The 18,640-nt window shown below is 37.7% G+C and overlaps 1 protein-coding gene across 7 annotated transcripts in view; it reads left to right on the top strand.

The window, feature by feature from the left end:
• The window catches only part of TUSC3 (tumor suppressor candidate 3), a 214,545-nt gene that overhangs the window by 89,456 nt on the left and 106,449 nt on the right, over positions 1-18,640 (top strand). For all 7 annotated transcript variants that reach the window (XM_027529731.1, XM_027529733.1, XM_027529730.1 and 4 more), the window contains exon 3: positions 17,043-17,160. In XM_027529731.1, coding sequence (XP_027385532.1) covers positions 17,043-17,160 — 118 coding nt within the window. The remainder of the gene's footprint in view (positions 1-17,042; positions 17,161-18,640) is intronic.

The raw sequence follows: 18,640 nt of genomic DNA, 5'->3' as shown, positions 1-18,640 counted from the left end.
TTGCGACTGTAATCTAGAAAGGATGTACCGACTGACTCAGTGGGAAAGAATCCACCTGCAATGCAGGAGACCAGGGTTCGATCCCTGGGTCGGGAAGATCCCCTGGAGAAAGAAATGGCAACCCACTCCAGTATTCTTGCCTGGAGAATTCCATGGATAGAGGAGCCTGGCTGGCTACAGTCCATGGGGTCATAAAGAGTTGGACATGACTTAGTGACTAAATAACAACAATCTAGAAAGATTTTATTATCCAGGTATTTATTTCACAGCTACATATAATTGTATGTTATTTGATAATGTAAACCAAAACATAATGTAAATGGCATATCCTGTAGATAGTAGTTGACTTAATGCAGTATGTTGTTAAATTGTTAAATATGGATCCTCAATTTTTTAATGATGCTTAGCTCAAAATAACTTGTATTTACTTGTTTATTACAGCCTGTTTTGTAATAAACTTTTAAATTTTAGAGTAGTTTTAGATTTATGAGAGAAAAAGATTGAAGTTATTTGAAAAAGTCATTTCACAGGTTAGAAAGAGGGTGAAGTTGTTAGAGAAGAAAGAACAGGTGAAGCTTTAGAGGCAAATAAAAAGTATAGAGTAGATATGTGGTTCCCATGCCCAGATATTTTGATTTGTTTTTTGGCGTGGAGGACATTTAAAAATGCTCTAGGTAATCCTAGTATGCAGCTAGGATAGACAAAGGGAAGGTGAGAAGCAGTTTAGTGATTAATAGCTTTTAAAAATTTAATTTCATTGAGGAAAAATTGGAGTAGGAAGCTTAACTAATTGGAATGACCGTATGGCATTGACAAGGATCCTTGATGAAACTAGAATACTCACATTTTTAGTGAAGAGTCTCCGGAATTAAATGATTTTTTTCCCCAGTACTCAGCAATTGAGGAGCAAGAGTATCCTCTGTAGGGACTAAGCTGTTTGCTTTATTCTGTGAAGTAGACTAGGCAGATATTCTGACTATGCTAACAAGAGTATATTTGAAATGTATAAATGTGAGTTAGAAGTTGGATAGGGCATCAGAGAAGCCATGGGACAGTTGATCAACTAGGTGTAACACAGTTAAGCTAGATTTTCTTTCTTTCTTTTCTAATTGGTGCTTAGTCACTTTACATGTTGTGTTCGTTTCTGCTGTACAGCACAGTGAATCAGCTGTACATGTATATACCACAGAGCACGCGTAGTTTGCTGTGCTAGACAGTCAGCTCATTAGTTATCTGTTTTATGGATTTTCATATGAGGTTTTGTGTGAAAGGGGGATGGAGTTGAAAATTAGGAGGTTGGAAAGGGTTGATTTAATAAATAAGTAAATTGCTGATGTATAGTGTAGATGATTGTTGATGTAATAGAGAAGCTTTAGGAGTAATAAGGCTGGGCTAGTGTAATAATTTGTATACTATAAACATGCATGTCGAAATAACTCAGGATTTTAATGGAACTGGAGGGGAAAAACGGTAACTGAGCTGAAAGAGGGGGATGCCTTTGAGTTATGTTGGATGAGGATGATAGATTTATAGAATACTGCAAATTTAAAAGGAGAATTTGTTAAATAATTCTGATCGAACAGTGGTTTGAGATCTGCTGTCATTGAGCCAAGAGATTACCAACTGTGGCCTATATGGACAGAGTGCATCAGAGAGATCTCAAGGGGACAACTAAGATGAAAAGATAAGGAGGGGTTTCATGGAAAAAATTTCAAGAACAAGTATTCAGATTATATTTTGTATTATAAATTAAGCCTCAAAGGGAGTTGTAGATTCATGGAGAAAGGCACCCGTCAACAGCAATGTTTTGTTTTGTTTTGTTTTTTTTAATTTAAAAAGTACGTGAATTGAATTCTCCGGGGTACTTCTGCATGTCAGTGTAATTTGGGACCATCTTGTGATACTGCTGTAATTTTTTTATAATCCATAGAATTATTGAAATGTTAATAACTATAATTTTAAAAGATTAGTGCTTTTCCTTTGTGAGACTTCTCTGCTATTTTTGTTTTCTTTAAGAAAAAGTGAAATTTTCTTCTAGAGCTAACACACTGAGATTCTCCAGTTGCTTTTCTTTGCTGAAAGGCTGGTGAATGAGCTATTGGCCTCCTCGTAAGCCCTCTTAGCAAATCACTCTGCTCTTCTTTCACACAGTCAGTTTATTCACAAATCTCAGAATTCAATTCTCACCTTCCTCAGTGGGAACATCAACCTCCTTGGCCAAATAAAGTTGTTAATTAAGACTACTCAGTACAATTCTCACCTCCCATAAGTGTTAACTCCAAACTTCCTTTATCAGATTGTACTATGAGGAATATTCTTCGTAATTGCTAAATCTTTTAGATGTATTCTACCACACAGTTACTCATCTTTTCCAGAATTCACTAAAAATTCTAAGAACAAAATATCTTCTTCCAAGGTTATTACTATGGTTCAGTAGAGGTAAGGAAAAACATCCTGGTGTTGGAAAATCAAAAAGTACATATGGAATCAGTCTGGGTGCACATATCATCAAAGGCTGGTAATACTAGAAATTAATATATTGTTGAATGTCAAATAAAAGAAGATATAATTAGTAATTGCAAAGACATTTTAAAGACGAGGGAGAATAAATTATTGCATTGATAGATATTAACTGGTTAATGTCTTTCCTTCTCTAAATAAATAAAATTATTATTTACTATGTATAAATTATTTGGGCAGTCCTAGGTTAAGTCGTCTATGTATGTAATATCTCTTGGCATTCTCACTGCTCTACATGGTAAGAGTTAAAAAAAAAAATCATTTCTTTAGATGAGCCTATCTAGGCTGAGAGGTTATACAGTTTTCCCAAAGTCACAGAGCTAATACCTGTCAGGGTTGGGATTTGTGACTCCTGAGCTAGTAAATTTAATGCTTTCCTTAAGTGTACATATTCATCATTGCTTTTATCCTGTGAACTGTAATTTGCATTTGGCTTTTGCATTCCCAACTAAGATTATTAGTCTTTTAGGGCAGGGATCCATCAGCCAGCATTTCTTAAACTCTTTAGATCATGAAAAGCTTTCATTCAGGTTAGCATTTCAAACAAGGGCAGGTGAGTTGAAGCTAGCTAGCCCACATCATGTGAAATAGTTCATCAGCCTTTTGTTTCACTATGGTGAAGTCACATCTCTTAGGAAATTCTATTCTAAGGGCAGCGCATAAGGTGAGAACTGTGTTTATCAATAGATAAAATCACCTTTTGCATCACTTAATGCACTTGTAAGTGCTTTCTAAATGGCTTTGGGTCTGCAACCCTTGTTTCTTCTAGTCCTTAGATAATTTCTCTATGGCCTTAATTCTTAGGTTTTTCAAATATGCCTGGCTACCTGGACAAAGTATTTCACTTTCTCAAAGACTATCAAACTCTCATGCCATTCACACATATTTTGCCTGGCTTGTCTAATACGTGAGGACTGTTTCAGACTTGATTGAATCCGTAGCAGTTTAATATAAATGACGTTCTAGGGTTATTGTTGAGCTCTGTCTAGTTTATTTTTTAATGTCTAAGGCATATGATATAACTTCATTGTACTAAATTTCTTCCTAGGTGTCTCTTCCCCAGGTTGGCTAATTCTGACTATTTTACAATAAATAGATGAATGTTTTCATGAACTTTGATTATCTGTGTGACATTGTAGCATTCTCTGAGCTCTATTTTCTGTATTATTTGTATATAAAGCCCAGTTTTAGTCATCCATCTTATAATTTGAAAGCTACAGAAAGTCGAAACAGTAGTATTAATACAAAGGCACCAGTCTACCCTTTCCTAAGATTCATAATTTTAATATTTTGTCACATTTGATTTTGCTCATCGACTTAAAGGAAGACACACAAGAGTTTTATGATTTTAAGTTTTATACCCTGGGAGATAGCCACTCAATTCGGAGAAGCTGCTCTGAAAAGATAGGGGAGGAGCCAGTAAATGTATGTTTTAGCTGAGAAATGCATGCAGTGAGGCACACAGTTTGGTAAAAGATTACTGCTCATCCCGAAGAACAGATATCTCAAGTTAATGATTTAGTGCTTTTCTGCTTCTGGGAAGATTCAAGAATCTGGTCATTGAAATTCTTCCTGAATTTCAGTGGTCTGACTACTTAAGGGCCTGTTTATCCAAAGCACAGGGCTCCTGGGCATTTTTCATCCTGAATTCTTCTCCGTGGTAGTGTCAGTGGGTGACTGCTGTGGTTACAGTTTAACTCTTGAAGAACAGGGTGATGAGAGATGTTCTTTGTGTTTCTCTGTTCAGTCTTTTAAGTATAAGTAAAAAATCAGTCAGTCAGTTCAGTCAGTCAGTCAGTTCACTCGCTCAGTCATGTCCAACTCTTTGTGACCCCGTGGACTGTAGCATACCAGGCTTCCCTGTCCATCACCAACTCCCAGAGCCTACTCAAACTCATGTCCATTGTTTCGATGATGACATCCAGCCATTTCATCCTCTGTTGTCCCCTTCTCCTCCTGCCTTCAATCCTTCCCAGCATCAGGGTCTTTTCAAATGAGTCCAATCATCGCATCAGGTGGCCAAAGTATTGGAGTTTCAGCTTCAGCATGGTCCTTCCAATGAATATTCAGAACTGATTGCCTTTAGGATGTATCTCCTTGCAGTCCAAGGGACTATCAAGAGTCTTCTCCAACACCACAGTTCAAAAACATCAATTCTTCAGCACTTAGCTGTCATAGTCCAACCCTCACATCCATGCATGACCACTGGAAAAACCATAGCCTTGACTAGATGGACCTTTGTTGACAAAGTAATGTCTCTACTTTTTTAATACACTGTCTAGGTTGGTCAGTTTTTCTTCCATGGAGCAAGCATCTTTTAGGTTCATGGTTGCAGTCACAATCTGCAATGATTTTGGAGTCCAAGAAAATAAAGTCTGTCACTGTTTCCATTGTTTCCCCAACTATTTGCCGTGAAGTGATGGGACCAGATGCCATGATCTTAGTTTTCTGAATGTGGAGTTTTAACCCAACTTCTTCACATTCCTTTCACTTTCATCAAGAGGCTCTTTAGTTCTTCACTGTCTGCCGTAAGCATGGTGTCATCTGCATATCTGAGATTATTGATATTTTTCCTGGCAATCTTGATTCCAGCTTGTGCTTCATCCAGCCTTGCATTTTGCATTGATGTACTCTGCATATAAGTTAAATAATCAGGGTGATAGTATACAGCCTTGACATTCTCCTTTCCCAATTTGGAACCAGTCTGTTGTTCCATGTCCAGTTCTAACTGTTGCTTCTTGACCTGTGTACAGATATCTCAGGAGGCAAGTCAGGTGGTGTGGTGTTCCCATCTCTTTCAGAATTTTCCACATTTTGTTGTGATACACACAGTCAAAGGTTTTGGCATAGTCAGTAAAGCAAAAGTAGATGGCTTTCTGGAACGCTCTCGCTTATTCAATGATCCAGTGGATGTTGACAGTTTGATCTCTGGTTCCTCTGCCGTTTCTAAATCCAGCTTGAACATCTGGAAGTTCACGGTTCATGTGCTGTTGAAGCCTGGCTTGGAGAATTTTGAGCATTACTTTGCTAGCGTGTGAGATAAGTGCGATTGTGTGGACCTTCAATGCCAAACATTCTTTGGCATTGCCTTTCTTTGGGATTGGAGTGAAAACTGGCCTTTTCCAGTCCTGTGGCCACTGCTGAGTTTTCCAGATTTTGCTGGCATATTGAATGCAGCATGTTGGGCTGCATATTGCTGGCTTATTGGGCTTCCCTGATAGCTGAGTTGGTAAAGAATCCACCTGCAGTGCAGGAGACCGTGGTTCGATTTCTGGGTCAGGAAGATCCACTGGAGAAGGGAAAGGCTTCCCACTCCAATATTCTGGCCTGGAGAATTTCACGGGGTTGCAAAGAGGCGGACACGACTGAGCGACTTTCACCTTTCACTTTCACTTTGAAAGCACTTTCACAGTATCATCTGATTTGAAATAGCTCAATTGGAATTCCATCACCTTCACTAACTTTGTTCGTAGTGATGCTTCCTAAGGCCCACTTGACTTTGCATTCCAGGATGTCTGGCTCTAGGTGAGTGTTCACACCATCGTGGTTATCTGGGTCATGAAGATTTTTTTTCCCCTATAGTTCTGTGTATTCATGCCACCTCTTCTTAGTATCTTCTGCTTCTGTTAGGTCCATACCACTTCTGTCCTTTATTGTGCTCATCTTTGCATGAAATGTTCCCTTGGTGTCTCTAATTTTCTTGAAGAGATCTCTAGTCCTTTCCCATTCTATTGTTTGCCTCTATTTCTTTGCATTGATCTCTGAGGAAGGCTTTCTTATTGCTACTTGCTTTTCTTTGGAACTCTGCATTCAAATGGGCATATCTTTTTTTTTTCTCTCTCTCCTTTGCCTTTCGCTTCTCTTCTTTTCTCAGCCATTTGTAAGGCCTCCTCAGACAACCATTTTGCTTCTTTCCATTTCTTTTTCTTGGGGATGGTCTTGATTACTGCCCCCTGTACATTGCTAGGGCTTCCCTGGTAGGTCAGACGGTAAAGCCTCTGCCTACAATGCAGGAGATCCTGGTTCGATCCCTGGGTTGGGAAGATCCCCTGGAGAAGAAAATGGCAACCTACTCCAGTACTCTTGCCTGGAAAATCCCATGGACCAAGGAGCCTGGTGGGCTACAGTCCATGGGCTCCTAAAGAGTCGGACAGGACTGTACACTGTCAGGAACCTCTGTCCATAGTTCTTCAGGCATTCTTCCTCCCTGCCTTTGGGTGGGGAGGGGTCTGTATGCAGCTGGCTAGCTCTCCTTTGGTGTTTGCTCAATCCTTTGTTCTGTGAGTGGGCCAGGCTGAGCATTAGGTTGTTATGCTAGAGCCTTTGGCCGGAAAGTTCTCTTTTCCGCAGTTGTGGTTAGGCATGAATTCCCCCACATACCCCGCTGTGGATGGGTTTCCTACTGTGTGAAAACTTCTCATTCACGACTCCCTGCCTAGGATAGATTTCTATCCCTAACTCTTTTGTCTCTCTTTTTGTCTTTTATATTTTGTCCTGCCTCCTTTAGAAGAGAATGGACTGCCTTTTTTGGGTGCCTGGTGTCCTCCACCAGTGTTCAGAAGTTGTTTTGTGGAAGTTGCTCAGCATTCAAATGATTTTTGATGAATTTGTGAGGGAGAAAGTGATCTCCCCGTCCTATTCTGCCATCTTGAAGCAGATGGGTCATGTACCAGCAAATATAGACATCATGAAATATCACCACTAAATATTTAAGTTTGCATATTTTAATATGACATTCTTACATAATCAGAATAACATCATTTTTAAATGAGTTGACATTAGTTCAATAATACAGTCTGCTTTTTCTTTTTTTTTTAAGGAATTCAGACAACTTGCCTTGTATATTGTTTCATGATCTGGATTTACTTGTTTCCTCATGATTAAACTCAGTGACTAATTTTTACACAAGTACGATAGCAATTATCTGTGTACTTCTTACTGCATTGTATCAGGAGGCATATAATGTTCACTTCAATTCAGTCACTCAGTCATGTCTGACTCTTTGCAACCCCATGGACTGCAGCACACCACGCCTCCCTGTCCATCCCTGACTCTCGGAGCTTGCTGACTCATTTCCATTGAGTTGGTGATGCCATCCAACCATCTCATCCTCTGTCATCTCCTCCTTCTGTCTTCAGTCTTTCCCAGCATCAGTGTCTTCTCCAGTGAGTCAGTTCTTCACATCAGGTGGCCAAAAGTATTGGAGTTTCAGCTTCAGCATCAGTCCTTCTGATGAACACTCAGGACTGATCTCCTTTAGGATGGACTGGTTCTGTCTCCTTGCAATCCAAGGGACTCTCAAGAGTCTTCTCCAACATCACAGTTCAAAAGCATCAATTCTTCGATGCTCAGCTTCCTTTATAGTCTAACTCTCACATCCATACATGACTGCTGGAAAAACGATAGCTTTCGCTAGATATAATGTTAGTTCTTTTAGATACCAAAGGTGAAATCGATTACTTGATCACAGTGGGGATCCCTGCATCTTTCTGTTGTACAAGTATATCCTTCCCTGGTAATAAGTGTTAGCAGGAGGTGAATAGGTTAAGAGGGGAGAATACTTAAAAATTATGTAACTATCCTATTTCTTGGTACTTTACTCAGCGATCGTAACATCCATTGATAATCTCTGCCTGAATTTGGTGTTTCATTGATTATTGTGAATGGTGATTTTGAACATTCTGTCTTTGCATCTGCGTTAATTGGTTAGTATTTGTCTATAAAGGAGAGCTCTTCCTTCCTCCATTTTCCCCTTGGAGTATCTCTACTCAAAGATTCTTGTTTATTCACTAACCCATTACTGTGATTATTCTTCTTCACTCTTCAAGTTGCCCTAAATTTCCAATGGAAACCAACTCCCATGTCATTGAATGCCTCTGTTAGTCTTTGCTTTCTGGCTCAGTAAAATATTCTAAGCCTACATTATACTTATTCGTGGAACTGAAAGAAGCATTTTTTTTTTTTTTTTGAGGAGTCCTTCCTCCTTTTGTTGGAAACAGTGTTTAGAAAGCAACACCTGGGTAAGTTACACTCTTTCCTGTTGAGATAGTATCATTGTTTTCAGACCTTTTTAATATAGTTAAGATGTGTGTACATATGTGTGTGTATGTATGTGTCATATAAATTAATAAAGACATAACTTACGACTTTAATTGGATATCTCCTCTTCCAAGCTAATACTGTAGGGTTTTTCCTGTATTTTCCTCATTCTAAGTTTTATCTGCTTTCTACAAATTGAAACCCTGGATCCCACCAATATTACGTATTTGGTCATTTGGTCTCTCGTTACGTATTTATAAAATAGTTGGAGAATTTCAACGCCAGTATGATCTCTGAAAACAAATTATGGACTGGAGTCTCTATGCCGTTCCTTTCTTTTACCTACATTATGTGTCAGTTTTCTTAGCATACACCCTTTAAGCTTTCTTGTATGTTTGTGTTACCATTTTTCTTGAGAACAAAAATTCTACTGACATAAACTGAGTTGTATGTGCATGTTATATACAGTTTAGTATCTCTTACGTTCATATACATTTTTGATGTAAGATATGTGTTGGGATCATATATTCATGTTAGAATAGTTTTCTAAGGAAAAAATAGATGCACAGAAAACATAGTGTAATGGACACAACATCTTTATCATAGAAGTAGTGAACTGTACAGAGCCAGTTACAAAATGGTAGTGAATCTTCAGCCCTTCAGAGGCATTGGGTCTATTTAATATATTTCCATATATTAAGTAGTATCCTGAATACGTGTGGCACAACCAGAGGGAAGTCACTGTTGAAATCTTTGTGCAGCATGTTGTTTACCAACTTTTCTCTCTTCAGGATACCAGGACCATAAGTAGTGGGTGGTTCTGCTCACCCCAGATCTCTCTCTATATATATTATCATCTGTAGAGATTAACTGGGGCTTCCCTGATAGCTCAATTGGTAAGAATCCACCTGTAGTGCGGGAGACCCTGGTTTGATTCCTGGGTTGGGAAGATCTGCTGACAAAGGGATAGGCTACCAACTCCAGTATTCTTGGGCTTCCCTTGTGGCTCAGCAGGTAAAAAATCCACCTGCAATTTGGAAGACCTGGGTTGGGAAGATCCCCTGGAGAAGGGAAAGGCTACCCACTCCAGTATTAATTTGATGTTTTATGAAGACATACTCTGATGTATCTATGCAATATATAAGTAGCTGTTGTTCAGCCACTGAAGTCATGTCCAACTCTTTTTGACCCCATGGACTGCAGCACACCAGGCTTCCCTGTCCTTCACTGTCTTCCAGAGTTTGCTCAAACTCATGTCCATTGAGTCGGTGATGCTATCGAACCATTTCATCCTTTGCTGCCTCTTCCCCTTTTGAATTAAATCTTTATAATTTTATAATTCAATCTTTATAATTCATCATAAACATATAACTGTAAAAAACATACATTGGGATTTTGATATCTGTTACTTTATAGGAAATTTGATTAACCTTAAAAAGAGAAACCATGTTTCTTTAAAAATCCCTTCAAGGGATAAAAAGATAAAATATACATTCATCATGGGAGCTGTGTTAGTATATACGACTATAGATGAGCTAATAATACTTGATGATAATACAAAATGTTATAGCATTTGGGTTAAGTGATTTTTTTTTCTTGTTTTCATAATAAAAGATTGGAAAGATTTCATAGAAGAGCTTTATCAGACCTGTGCCCTGCAGTTGCTGCGTAAGCCTTTCTGGATGCTTGGCCACAACTTGACTGCCCTCTTCAGGCTGCATGTGAATGGATTAGAAACGTTTACAATGTACCCTCCATTCATGGTGTTGCATCTCTGATGTTCCTATGAACTATTAAAAAAGAAAATACTTTTTAGCTAACAGTGTTGGAAAAGTGCTTATTTAAGTGTTTGGAGCATTTTCAGTTTTCAGCTTTCAGTTTCAGGAAACAGTGAAGTTGGTAGGATTCTTATAAGTACTAGTGATGGCTTTGCTCATTAGAATAAGCTGACACAAGTCTTTGCAAGAAGCCAGTGACTTCCTTTGTCATTAGTTAGGCTTAAGCGTGAAGAAGTTGGAAAATGGAGGGATAAGAGGTAATGGAGTTAAGTTTAGAGAACAGGGTTTATGTTATTGGACATATGTTAATATTTGCACATTCCTTCTACCAAGTCTTATATTGTAAATAGATATTATCAACGTTGAAATATGTATTTCTTAGGCTTATTGAATTACTTTTCACGACAGACATATCTGGTTTCTAGTCCTATTGCTACTAAATTATATTCAACAGAAGAAAGCCCCATTTATCTTGTCAGTATTAAATTTTCACTAAGTATTGTATTTGTGTTGAAAAAAATGTAATTTTCTCAGCTCCCCTGGAATTCTTTATTCCAGCCAGATGGATTCCTAACTAAAAGCAAAATGTGTAGAAAATTTTGCTGGTTGTTTCGGCATGTTAGATGCTAAAGGAGTATGTGTACGAAACAGGTCATATCTTCATTTATATACTATTTTAATAGCCTCGTAGATTTTCCCAACTAGACCATTATAGTAACATTCAAGGTGGTTTAAAAACATTTATTTTCTCCTCCTATAATACATTATGCCCTCTCCTGCCAATTACAGCTTTCTTAATCAACATTTTACATAATGAACTTCTTTCAAAACACTCAGTAGCTGTTCACTATTTACAGAGTAAAGTTAAGATCTTGTGTATCTTTCTCTTGGAAGAGAGGTATCAGTTTCTTCTTTCCTATTTTCTGACATGAAACTTATATTCTATTATTTAACTACATAATACACATTTCAGACTGGGTAGTGTTTGTTTATACTCTTCTCTTCCCTTGATATCCTCTTCCTGTCCTTCCTTGCTTACTATTTAGCCCTTCCATTCTTTCTTGAATATTTTCACATTCACACTTTTGTATAGCACCTGCAGTCTGCAGTTTTTTTTAAGTATATGTATCTCCTTTGTATGTTTGTGTGTGTCTTTTCTATTCTCTAACAAGCATCTTAGAGGTGGAGACTGTGATGTATCTTTTATTATTTGCATAACATATGAAAACACTGAATACATATTATTGATGATTAAGATGTACATTCTGTATTGCATGTGAAATTGATATTAGATGATATGATATTAGATGCTTTAGTCATTATAATCTTTCAAGTCAAGACCACTATTCCTTTAACAAATAGCATGTATTTGTGATGGTATATGGTGTAAGGTATTCCTTTTTTTCATCCTAAAGTACAGTGAAGCAGATTGATCTTGAAAGGGACATTGATCTGTGACATTAATCTGACTAAGCAGGCTTTTAGTCAGACTCTCCAGATTTCACAATCTCTAATTTAGACTTACTTAGGGTGTGTGGGGTTGTATGTGTATTGTGTATATACACAGACTCTTTAGGAAATTATATTATTCATCATCAAACCTTAAATGCCTGTTTTGGACTAGGTCTTAGCCACCGAAGAATCCATGCATAAACAGAAAATGCATAAACAGAACAATATGTACATAAATAGTGCTGCACAGTAGCTGAGAAACCGTCGAGATTTGAAGGGGGGCATTTTGGAGCAAGCTTTCTGAAAGAACGGAGGACATTTTAAGCAAAGGATTTAATACTTTAAATCTTAAAGAATGAACACGGGGTGTCATACAACAGAGAGACCCTTTGAATGTGTGGTTTGTTCATATGGACATAGATTGCAGATGTAAATTGTGGAGACGTTGTGTTCTATTCTGCCCAGGGTCTTCGTTATGTAGGCAGTTTTCTAGGACTTTGGAGCAGAGGATAGAACCCACGGTTGATTATTGGAAATTAAACTGAGAATGTGGACAGTATGGAAACAGAGTTTGACAGCGAAATGAATCCATCTTCTTTGGCTTCTCAGTACCACTTATCACATCTTCTTGTTTTAGTTTTTTCAGAGTATTTCTGATTATCTGACATTTTGTGTGTACTTGGATGAGGCATCTTTTTTTCATGGAATGTATTATTCTTGAGGTCAGGGCCCTTCCATTTATTATCCATTCCTTCATTACCTGACACATTGTGGGCACCAAAATATATTTGTGGACTGAATGAATGTATACCTAATAGAATCTAATAGGTCTGCGGTAGGTTATCACATGATGAGGGAAAAGTTCAAGATTATCCTAGTCATATCATCCCTTAAGATCTTATACACAGATGTTGAATACTAACATTTGATTGTTCTCTTCCTGTTTTTCAAAATGAAGCATTTTCATTTCTTAGAATATCATCATCGTAAGAATGTCAGTTTTTGAAGATTTACCATTTCCCTGTTTTGCTTTAAAATTTAAAATGTGTTTTTGTGAAAATGTTCCTTTGTGTAAAAATAACCTGTTTTCTTAATTGTAATGCCATCCTTTTAATGATTTATGTATTTTTTTTAATGGGAGCACTGTTCTCTTAAGGTTTATCAGTCTGCAGAAATGTTCAGTGAATCATCAGTGCCAATTCACTGTATGATGTTACTATACATATTTTCTTTGAAAATAATTGGTGAATTTGTTATTGTTTCATTGCTCTGTCATGTCTGACTCTTTGCAACCCCATGGACTGCAGCCCACCAGGCTCCTCTGTCCATGTGATCCTCTAGGCAATAAAACTGGAGTGAGTTGCCATTTCCTTCTCCAGGGGATCTTCCTGACCCACGGATTGAATCCTCGTCTTCTGCATTGGTAGGGGGCTTCTTTACCACTTAGCCTCCAGGGAAGCCCCCAATATTATATTCCATATGACAAAAATCATATCAGATTTTAGAGCTCATATTCGTCCTAACTCTGTTTTCATTTAGGATTGGAAGAGAAGCTGTGAGGTAGTATTTGTTTAAACAGCATGTTCCCATTTATATCACAGCTTCAGTTCATCAGCATCTTAAATTCTTTCTCTAGTGTCTCATGCCTGCTACTCCTGCTCCCTGAGATGTTCTTTCTTGACCTCTTTGCAGCGATGGATTTTTCTCTTCCTTGGAATTTGAACATTAATGTCCCTTCATCTGAGAAGCTTTTTATGACCGTGTCATCTAAGTAGATCTTCCATTGTTTTCTGTAATACAATTCTGTGTAATTTTTCTCTCAGTATATATTTTAGCTTTGAATGATTTTCTCTCATTTGGTTGGTTGTTTATTATATGTCTCCTCAGTAAAACCTCAACTCCATGAAAGCAGACCTTGGAACCTTGGAGATTAGCTCACTTTTTGCTATTAGGTGCTCATGTTAAATGTTACTTAGGCACCAAAGCTTTACAAGCTTCTATTTCATTGAACAGATTCAAAATATATATAGTACAGCTTTCTGCCTGCTGAGCATAATGCAGTTTCAGGCTGATGTTTACAGTGGTAGATATTTTGGACTGTTTTACCATAAAACGTGCCCGTAAGGTCTTTATGCTAAATGATCTCAGATAGGTCTTTATGCTAAATGACCGAAGATAAAAGCTTTGTTTGCTTTTTAGCTCTCTTAAATAGATATATTTCGATCATAGCAATATTATGTGGCTCCTTGTTAATAAAAAAGGGCCTAGACTATCCCTAGCCCTTGCATTCACCTGTTTGCACAGTTAGCCATAGGCAATTTGTTATTCCTTTATTTTTTCTTTCTTTCTTTTTTTAATCTCTAAAGGTTACTTTTGTATATTTCATACAGTACACCTAGTCTTTACATTTCTGGCTCTTAACAAGTGAGGATTTAACTCATCTCACCTCTTGTCATTTTTATAGCTTTTTTGTTTTACTATTATAAAAGTAAATAGCATCCTTCTATTACTTATTCATAAGTGATATCTCTTGATTCCATAAGTTGCAGGTTAGCAAGTACAACCTCTCCTCCCCTCTTACCCAGCAAATCCTGTTACCTCTATCTCTATATTGTCATCGTTGATAGCACTGTCATCGTTGATAGGCCATCATTATGTCTGTCTGTAGGTTGACTTATTGTTTCCACATAAATAACATCAGTTGCAAAGTAGTAGGTTTTTATTATGGTTCCTTTTCTACAGTGTCGTGCTGTTGCTTATAACTCTACTTCTGTGTAAAAGAAAATGTTCAAAATAATTAATTTTTCCCATCACCTATTAATCTAGATAATGATAAATTTTAATTTTCTTCTTACTTAGACCTTGCCTTTTATATTCATTTTGTTGTCATCATTCTTACTGTTGTGGGACCAAATATGTCTCCCTACAGTCTTTGATATCGTCCAACGCTTTCTAATTATAATGGTTGCTTAGAATGTATTCTGTTCTTCATCTTGAGGTCCAATTCCTGTTCTGATTTGTATTTCACAGCTTTGTAGTCGGATCGCAGCTTTCTTACACATCTGCCTTTCCTCCTGCACCATATCCTGCCTAGTCATCCTTTTTTTTTTCTTTTTCTTACAGTTCCTTTATTATATTCTCAGGTTTTCTCATTTTTTCCATTCCTAGTACCTTTCTATTAATTATATCTTAAGGTACTTTCACATGACTTACCTTTCTTCACATGACTTATATTTCTTCAAACATGTTTATTTCAGACTTCATCAGTTGTTTGGCTTGATGTAATTCTAGATGGAAAACAGCACGCCCTCAAAACTCTACAGCCGTGTTCTGCAGGCACCGAGCGCTGCCGATAGCCGGTCCAGTCCCCGTCTCACTGTTTGCCCTTGTTAAATACTTTTCTCTTCAGAAAGTTTTTAGGACCTTCTTTTTATCCATAACATTCTAAAGTATCACAACATGTTGGTCTTATTCCACTTATTCAGAATCTGGCAAGTAATTTAATTTGAATACTTAGTCCCTTTAATTGTATTATGTTTCCAGAAATACTTCCTTTGTCTCTTCTCTTTCTGGAGTTCTTTCTGTTTGAAAGTTGGATTTATTGGATTAAATATCTAGGTCCCTTTCTCCTTCCTGCCCCCAATATAGTCTACCTGTGTCCTTTTTGTTCTGTGAATTTTATTTAACTCTGTATTTAATTTGAGAAATCATACTTCCTCTTTAAAGTGCCCTCTCAGTTTATTTGCTCTTTTTTTTATATGGCATTGCTATTTTTTTATGACTACTGTTGGGAAAAGCAGTCAACCATGGGCTGTGATCATCCCGCCTGTTCTTGCTGGGCACGCCAAGAAAGCAAAGGATTGTGTGTGCAGTGACAAGCCTTAAGGAGTGGCGTTATGTCTTTCCCCAAAGCACGGAGTTGGTCATCATGTACTAGAAAAACAGTAGTCCCCAAACTCGGTAGCACAGTCCTGTAACCCAGTCAGCTGTGTGTGTGGACATCCAGGAAGGGCCTTTTGTGTCATCCCGTGAACTTGGGGGCACAGGGATACAAACAAGAAGAATAAAGTCCTCTAGGTCTCTGACCCTGAGTCTTGTGGCTTCTGCCAGCACCCAAGACAGTAACAGGCTGGCTTGTCGGCAAGACGAAACCTCCAACCCAGCAGCTTTGTGCTTCTTATCCAGTATTTTCCTAGGTTCTTCTGCACTGCTGTCTTCTTGGAGATTGTAATTTCGTCCATCAAAACTTTTCCACTAGCCTTACGTTTTCCAGATATTCCTTGAAATCTCTTTATCTGCTGCTGACTCCTTTCCAAGTTTTTTTGTGATTGTAGGATTAGACCTTTTTCTATCTATACTTCTTTGGGGGAGGGACTCACCATATCTCCTGTGAAGAGTCAACTACATGGAAGAAGCTCCCTCTCCTTTTTTTAAGTTTTAGCAATCACTGTTGCTTCATTTTCCATGACTGTGCGTACATCCTTTTGCAACCAGCCTTTCCTTATTTCTCCTCCATGTCTATGTCAAAAAATAGAGCTTCTGTATCTGGCGTATCAACAAAATGTCCAATACAAATGAATTCAAAATAAGAGTAAATATGCTCTTAGAGGAGGGCTTGTTTGTGGCATTTGGTTTAGCTACTCAAATCTTTGCTTACTTTTAGGTGCAAACGTAAATGCATTTTTAAATAGATGGAATACATAAAGGTGGAGCATAACTGATATTTACAGTTTTAAAACATATCCATGATGTTTATTTCTCTGTTAAAGTGAATTGCAAAATTCTTAAAAACGGCTCTGTGCTTTTTACAAAAAATCATTAGAAAATTTAAGTTATATATATGTAGGAAGTGGCACAAAATGATTTTATCCCCTAGAACAAGAGTTGTCATGCTTCTTATACAAAGGGCCAGGATGAGCTTTTTGCCCTCACACTTTCTACTAGAACTCCTCAACTCTGCCCTTATGTAGCTTAGTAGCAGCCGCAGCAATAAGTAAATGAATCAGTGTGTCTGTGTTGCAGGAAACCTTTATTCATGAATGATAAAAATTTGAATTTTAGATAATTTTTATGTGTCATGGGATATTCTTTTTTTTTTTTCCCCACAGCCATTTAAAATATAAAATCTACTCTTAGCTTGTAGTCCTTACTAAAGCCAGGGTAACTCTTGCCCCAGAATTCCTGTTTTATTAATAGCTTTGTTGACGTTTGAATACTGATAATGTTTCCACTCTGTGCCATTATCCTTATCAGACTAGCTAACGAAGAATATCAAATACTGGCTAACTCCTGGCGCTATTCATCTGCCTTTTGTAACAAACTCTTCTTCAGTAAAGTGGACTATGATGAGGGAACAGACATTTTTCAACAGGTAAGAGAGTTATATTTTGTTTCAATAGCGTATTTATCAGAGTTGGTTATGGTTGATAACGTCTTTGTGTGCCAGGTAAAAACACAGTTCAGTGATTCCAATGAGTAGTTACTAAATTCTGTGGTATGATGAAGATAATATTAAGTGTAATTATTTTAATCAGTACAGTTTTTGCCATTAGTGAATAAACACATTTTAGCTTTTCCATCATAGAGGAAATATGTCTTTTTTCCCCATCATACAGTGGCAGTTTATATGCTGCTGCTAAGTCGCTTCAGTCATGTCTGACTCTGTGCAACCCATTAACTTTATTTTGATATTTAATTGTATGTGCTTTGGGTGGTATTTTGCATAAATTTGTGAAATTTTGTATAAGATTCAAGGTAAGTTTTACATGGGGCTTCCCTGGTAGCTTGATGGTAAAGAATCTACCAGCAATATAGGAGACAAATATTCAGTCCCTAGGTCAGGAAGATTCACTGGAGGATGAGTGGCAACTCACTCCAGTATTTTTGCCTGGAGAATCCCATGGACAGAAGGGCCTGGTGGGCTACAATCCACAGGGTTGCAAAAGAGTCGGGTACGACTTAGCAACTGAATAGCAACAATGAAGTTTTACTTAACCTTTAAGCTGTTTTAGGGGGATAAAAGGTCTTTAAGCGGGGGTGAGTGTGAGTGAAAGTCGCTGTCATGTCCGACTCTTTGCGACCCCATGGACCATACAGTCCGTGGAATTCTCCAGGCCAGAATCCTGGAGTGGGTAGCCGTTCCCTCCTCCAGGGGATCTTCCCAACCCAGGGATCAAACCCAGGTCTCCTGCATTGAAGGTGGATTTTTTACCAGCTGAGCCACAAGGGAAGCCCTTTAAGAGGATTAATTAAGGTTAAATGATGTCATAAGGATGAAACTAGAAATCAGCAAAGAAGAATAAATTATCAGTCTGAAAGCAAGCAAGCAAAAATATTCACTAACGGTCCACTTAAAATTAGCTTGAGTCTAAATGCTTTTCCATGACCTGGTAAAGAACTGGGTCAGACAGTGTAAGAAAAAAAAAAGGGACAAGGATACCCAAACTAATCCATGCTGGGTACTGCAATGAGTTGTACATTTGAAAGGCATGATCAAGTACTGATAAACACAAAAAGTTAATAACTATAGGTTAACAGCAGGGGTCAGGGAGCCAGACAGTTGAGCTCAGATTTTATCTACATATTTTATCATCTCCATATATTAACTTTGTATTCTTGGACAAGGGACGTAACCTCTCTATACCTTAATGTCTTCATGTACGAAACAAATAAAAATGATATATTTCTCTGTGATTGTTGTGAAGCTAAATGAAAGAAAACACATGAACCACTTAGAAGTGTCCCTGGAATATAAAGACTCAATGTTAGCAGTGATGATGATATAATCTTGACAGATTTCAATAGGACTGGAATCCTTATAAGAAGTAGGACATGAGTCCTTTTGGATTAGC

This window comes from Bos indicus x Bos taurus, chromosome 27, assembly GCF_003369695.1.
Source record: "Bos indicus x Bos taurus breed Angus x Brahman F1 hybrid chromosome 27, Bos_hybrid_MaternalHap_v2.0, whole genome shotgun sequence".
NCBI lineage: Eukaryota > Metazoa > Chordata > Mammalia > Artiodactyla > Bovidae > Bos > Bos indicus x Bos taurus.
This window is presented reverse-complemented; position numbering and strand designations above follow the sequence as displayed.